Below are 6,229 nucleotides of genomic sequence, written 5' to 3'. Positions count from 1 at the left end.
TTTTTAGTAGAGATGGGGTTTCACCATGTTGACCAGGATGGTCTTGATCTCTTGACCTCGTGATCCACCCGCCTCGGCCTCCCAAAGTGCTGGGATTACAGGCTTGAGCCACCACACCCGGCCTCTGTTCACAGCTCTTTAATTGCTCATTGAAACATTCTGAAGCTTAGCTTAGGTCACAAGCCAGAATCTCCCCCAAATGAGCCACAATTCAGTAAATCATTCATCTCCAAGTGTCTCCTCTGAAAAGGGAGTACATGAAACACTATCTCATAAAACATTCAGAGAAGAAAATGCTGCTTGCACTGAAAAGAAATCCATGGAAAAGTGTTTTGAGCTTTGCATTTACAAAAAAACTTGGACTTGAGCAGAACCCAGTCCCACCTCGGCATCAGCCAGCACCACCACTCGCACACCTGACTTCCCACATGTCCACGTTCTGCATGCTCCCATGGATCTAAAGGCCTCAGTTGGCCCTGAAACTAAGCAGCCACCACCACACTGCAATCTGAGGGTCAACAGGAGCGATCCCAAGGAGATTCCAAGTGAGTCTCAGTCCACACCCCCCACCCCACCCCCAACCCTAGTCTACCAAACCTCTCCTCACTTCACCCAAGGGCTGCAAAAGAGCTCAGCTCTTTCAGAGACAATAGAGCCTCCCCCTTTCAAGTGCCATCCTTTTCTCCTCCAAGCTTGGTTTCTGTGTTTTTCCCTTCCCCCTATAACCTGTCCCCAGCCCACTATTTTCTCTTGTCTGTTTCTCCAGCCTCTCTCTTCCTGTGCTCCTATTTCCTCCCATGTTTCCCTATTCCATCTTAGAATCAATTCTCTCAGAGGAAGCGGGGCCTTAACAGATACATATAGGCCAGGCACAATGGCTCAAGCCTAGAACTCCAGCATGCTGGCAGGCTGATGCAGGCAGATCGCTTGAGTCCTGGAGTTTGAGACCAGCCTGGGCAACATGGCAAAACCCTATACAAAAAGCACAAAAATTAGCTGGGTGTGGTAGTGCGTGCCTGTAGTCCCTCGACCTCCTGTGCCCAGGCAGTCCTCCTACCTTAGCTTCTCAAGGTAGGAGGACTGCCTGGGCACAGGAGGTTGAGGCCGCAGTGAGCCATGATTATGCCACTGCACTCCAGCCTGGGTGACAGAGTGAGACCCTGTTTCAAAATAACAACCACCACCAAAAATAAAAATAAATAAATAAACAACCCAGATACATCTAGAAAACAAGATCTACAATCTATCCACCTGAGTTCCCACCAAGATCTACAATCTATCCATCTGAGTTCCCACCCCAGCTCCACGCCTTGCCAGCTGTGCGACCTTGAAACAGTGGCCAAACCTCCCACCCCTTCAAATTCCTCAGTGAGTTGGGTGGTGGAACATGGCAATCACAGAGGTCTTTTACAACTCTCATCTTCTAGATAGGTAAACGTTCACCTGTATAACCATAAATAACCCAGCAAGTTAAACATCCACAGGGAAAGAGAACAAATTACAGAAACTCCCTTTCCTCAGCAATCTGTCATCTCACCCTCATCACCCACAGACAGCCACTCACTCTGGGGTCTGTGCCTCTCACTCTGGGCCATTCTAGCTCTGAATTATTTATGTACAGTAAAGCCTCACAAATCACACAATGAAGGAAAAGGTAGATGTGAGTCCAACAGAAGCCTGAGTTCTAGAATGCTTTTTTCATACCATTGTGCAATACTTGGAATATAATATCAGTTTAGCATACAAGAACCGAAAAATGCCATCACAAACTGTGACTCTAAGAACAGTAGAGTTGTCAGGAAAACTGGAAGACCCTCTGCTCTAACGTCCTCCACTTCATCAGCAAGGATACTGGCCCAGAGAGCAGAAGCCACTAGCCCAAAGCCCAAAGATTAGTGGCCAGGATCAAAGCCAGCTGACCTGCCTCTGGTCTAGAGCTCTCTTCCACCAAAGCTTTTGGAAACCATCCCTGCCTTTCTCCTACAGACAGGTCAAATCCTACCATGGAGTGCCCTCTACAGCAAATCTATCTCCACATCCAGGGAGGGGTCCGGAGATAAGTTTGGATGATCTGATGATTATCAATGCTGCACAATAAAAGCTTTCTTTCCTGGGCCCTGCCCTTTCATTCTTTGCAAAGAAAACCCTAGACTCTGCTATCTGTATTGAACTCTATTTTAGAGAAGGGGAAAGAGAGGAACAGCTGAACAGTGCTTTGTTCTGCCAGGAAGAAGCATTTGCTCATCCTTTCCCATAACTCCTACCCACTCCCCAATATGCCCAATCTCTTCTGAAAAGTTTACAGAAACTCTCCAACTACAACAAATGAAAGCAGGTAGGAAAAGGAAAGGGTCAACAGTGGGTATCGTCCACAAGATAATACCCTCCCATCTCTTTACCCCAGAGGGTAGACAGCACTTCATTTCAGTTGCTATTTCCCTGCAGGGAAGTCGCCAAAGGAGTGGTCTCAGGGCCCTCCAGCTGAGAAACGTGCTCTCTGACACCCCTGGGGAACTAACCCTTTCCTAACCATCTGCTCCAACAGTGCCTAGGGCAAAGGTACCAACAAACCAATCCTTCCCTCTTTTCCCCTCAGGCCAAGAAGAAGACATCAGAGCTTGGTTGGCAAGGGGCTATTTAAAGCAGCATCCAGAGGGCAGGGCAGAAAACTGCAGGAGGCATCCTCTTCCTCCACCCCTCCCCCTCACAGCCCCAAACACCCTCACTCGGAAGACAGCCATCTACCTCGTCTGTGTCTGAAGGCTGGAGATATGTCCGTCATCTGTTTTCTATCATTGATGCCGCTGACCCCTCTGCTGCCCACCGCACTTTTAATCCAACCCTCCTCTTTTCGATCACCAACAAGCTACGTTTCCAACCAAAAACACAGAATTGAATCTAAGCAGAGGAGCTCAAAACACAAGGAGAGTGAAGGCAGCCAATCCGTCCCCAGCCTCCCCTTAAGAGAGGAAAAAGGCCGCGGGGAGCGGGGGGCTGTTGAGGGGAGAGATGGAGTCAGAGGCCTGACATGCCAGATAGGTTCCATGATGTCTCTAGATGAACCTCCCTCCTATTGACGGTGAAACCAATTCCAGCAATTTCAGCAGGTCGGCTCTGTGACAACAGGGGCATCCAGCGCTCAGTATTTAAAACAAAAATCCAAAGGCTCGCCCAGAACATACTGGGAAAACCTGGGGACTGGATAAAACGAGCCACGCTCAGTGGGATCCCTTCTGCTTTTATGTAGCAATGTAATAGCGTAATAAATTCTTGTCTGCCTGTTGTAAGCATGCACTGGTGAATTTCAAAGCCATCTTACGACAGCGGATGCATGGGGATGCAGAATTCGACAGCACATTCCCCCATGAAGGAAACATAATGACTTCAAGCCTCTTTCCCTCTATCTTGAATGGCGCTACCGTGTATCTAGGAAGCCACGTCGAAAAGCAGGGAGGTGAGAGTGGGGGATGCCCGGGGAATTCGGAGAAAGGAGTTGCTTGCTGTCCATGTCGGTGACGAGCTGCCTAGCAAGATGCTGTCAGCTACTCGGGGAGAGGAAGGGGCACGGGCGGCACGGGCAGGCGCGGTGTCCCCGGCGCACACTCGTCCCGGTTCATTCAGGCGGGTCCAGCCAGCCGCGGCGTCCTCGCGCCCCTCCCGCCGCCCTCTCCCGGGGATGCTGATGAATGAACACACCTGAGATGCCTCCATCCTGCCGCTCGCTCCCTCCGCCTTCCTCTGGCTTCTGCAGAGGTGCCCCTCCTCGGTAGTTTCACTTTACAGCACAAACCCATCCGGGCTTTGATGTCTCTTCCACCCACCCACACTGCAGCCACCCTGAGAAGGGAGGACAGTCTCTCCTAGCAGAGGCCATGATCGCACTACCCCCCACCCACCAAAATAAGAAAAAAAAAAAAACACCCAACCCTGGAAGCCCTCATTTCCTCCGCACCCTAGGGAACTTTCCTGGAAAGACTGGGGATCCGCCGAGCAGGCAGGATGGACGGTTCGGCAGCGGGCGACCACCGCTTTCCCCGTGCCCATCGGGGGATGCTCTGGGGGAGAGGGGTCCCCCAGGTCCCTCCAACAGCTGGCCCTTTAAATGCGCCTCCTTAGAGCGCGGAACAAAGGCGCCGCCCGCGGGGGGCCTGGCAGCGCACACCCCCGGCGCTGCCGCCGCCGAGCGGACGAGCGCCGACGGGCGGGCGCTGGCTTACCTTGCTGGTCGCCAGGCGGGCGGGCTGCGCGCGTCCGCCCCTCTCGCACTCCACGCTGCAGCTGGCCCCGCTCTGTTTTTCTGGGACTCGGAGCTGACTTCACCGACACTCCGCGGACAGCCAATGGGCTGCGGCGCCCGCCCCCTCATTAGCATGCCTCTGGAATCGTCCACTCTGGCAGCTCCCGGCCCGCTGGCGGCGCCAGGGGGTGGGGCCGGGCCCAGCCGTGACAGGAAGGGGCGTGTGCGCGGATGGGAGGCAAGGAAGCGTCCGGCGCCCGGCTGGGGTCTGTCGGCTTTGTGAGCCCGCCGGTAACGCGCGCTCGGGCCGAGTAACCCTTTCCATCCTGGCCAGGCCGCGGACTGGACCGGACGCTGGCCCGGCGCGCCTTCTGGTCCTTCAAGAGGGTTCGCCCACGGAGAGCTTGGAAGGAGCCTTAGATGTAAAATGACAGCGATAAGTTACTTAGTCCCTGGACCTCAGTTTACCCATCAGTAAAATGGCATAATAGTACCGATTTCGTAAAATCTAGTGAAGATTAACATAGTTAACATACGTGATGCGTTTAGATCAGTGCCTGGCTGTCGTGCTACATAAACGTTTGCTGTTATCATTAGTGTGCTCTGTACCAGCCAATGTGCTTAATGCTTCCTGGATATTTCCTCATTTGATCCTCTCCACCTGATAAGAGAGGAACGATTACTAATTCATATTTTTCAAGTGGGAAAACTGAAAATAATTACTATTTTTAAGCGAGAACACTGAGGTGTAGTTTAAGTGGTTTGTCCGAGGTCATACAGCAAGTGGTGCAATCAGGATTTGAACCCAGGCTCTGAGGTTTCACTCATGCGACACACATATTTTTAGAGGCTCTGTGGCAGTGCTGGACCCTGGTGTTAACTGCAGAGAACAAGACAGGCAAGGCCTCCTCCTTCAGGAAGCTTCCATTTTAGTGGCAAACAAGTAAATAAGATCCTCTGCAATGTGAAAAGTAGAATGAATACAATGCAACAGAGTCGTTGCAAGTGGAGGGAAGGCACCGTGTTGGATGGGGTTCAGAGCTAGCCACTGTGCTATACCATTCTGAGCTCCTCTAGTCCCCCTCAGAGTTACAGAAAAGGAAACAGAGGCAGGGATCGGAGTGAGGAAACTGCTGGCCCAAGGTCGCAGAGCCAGCAAGTACTGGTCTGGAACTTGCTCCCTCCATGCCCGTGTTCCCGCATCCCTGAAGATAAGACAGTCGCCCCTTGGGCTGAGCACAACTGATGTTTGTCAGCTGCCCTTGCAAAAATCTTCAGCCAGAGCACATTATTCTCAGTGAACAGGCTGTGGGTGGCAGGGTAAAGACTGGCCTTGATGACTGCACAGGCTGATCGGAAACTCATCAGCAAAGATTCTTAAATGTCAGGGAACAGTGACAAGTCTTTGGTGACCACCTGGTATCCTCTACTGTGTATTAAAAAAAACAATAAAAGACTCCTAGCCATCTGGAAGCTTATTCTATAAATAAGAAAACACTGGGGAACTACTCAACCTAGGGAGCCCCCAGCCCACACCTTCTACCTGTACCTCATCCTGCAGGTTTGCAAAGAACACTTCCGGGGCTCTCCTATTTATTTACTCCGCAATCTGCGTTAAGACAGCTTTCTCTGGGCTATAAAGTAAAACAGCTAATATTTATTAAGCATGTCTAGGCTGCTATGCACTGTACTGTACTTGTGCTAAGAGCTTTACATGTGTTAACTCACAGCCACCATACAACCCCAGGTGGGAGTAGTATCGTTATCCTGAGGTTATCCACACAGGTGGAAAACAAAGGGTAGAGAGACTATGTACTTACCCATGAAATTCAGGGCAACACCATTTTAGAATAGCCAAAAAAAAAAAAAAATCAAAACAATTCAAATATCCAATTTGAGAGCATTTGTTAATGACAGTACAACCATAGGACAGAATATCATATATTAATGGCTACAAAAATGAAGAGGTTTATTGACACATAATCAGGTAAT

General features: G+C 50.8%; 1 protein-coding gene across 1 annotated transcript in view; it reads right to left on the bottom strand.

Annotated features, from left to right (window-relative positions):
- Positions 1 to 4,164, bottom strand: part of SORBS1 (sorbin and SH3 domain containing 1) — a 253,216-nt gene extending 249,052 nt beyond the window's left edge. The window contains exon 1 of the mRNA XM_037734708.1: positions 3,697 to 4,164. Within this exon, the coding sequence (XP_037590636.1) occupies positions 3,697 to 3,711 (15 nt within the window). The 5' untranslated portion in view covers positions 3,712 to 4,164. The remainder of the gene's footprint in view (positions 1 to 3,696) is intronic.
- Between the last annotated feature and the right edge of the window lie 2,065 nt (positions 4,165 to 6,229).

Source organism: Cebus imitator, unplaced genomic scaffold (genome assembly GCF_001604975.1).
Source record: "Cebus imitator isolate Cc_AM_T3 unplaced genomic scaffold, Cebus_imitator-1.0 Scaffold656, whole genome shotgun sequence".
Classification (NCBI taxonomy): Eukaryota; Metazoa; Chordata; class Mammalia; order Primates; family Cebidae; genus Cebus; species Cebus imitator.
This window is presented reverse-complemented; position numbering and strand designations above follow the sequence as displayed.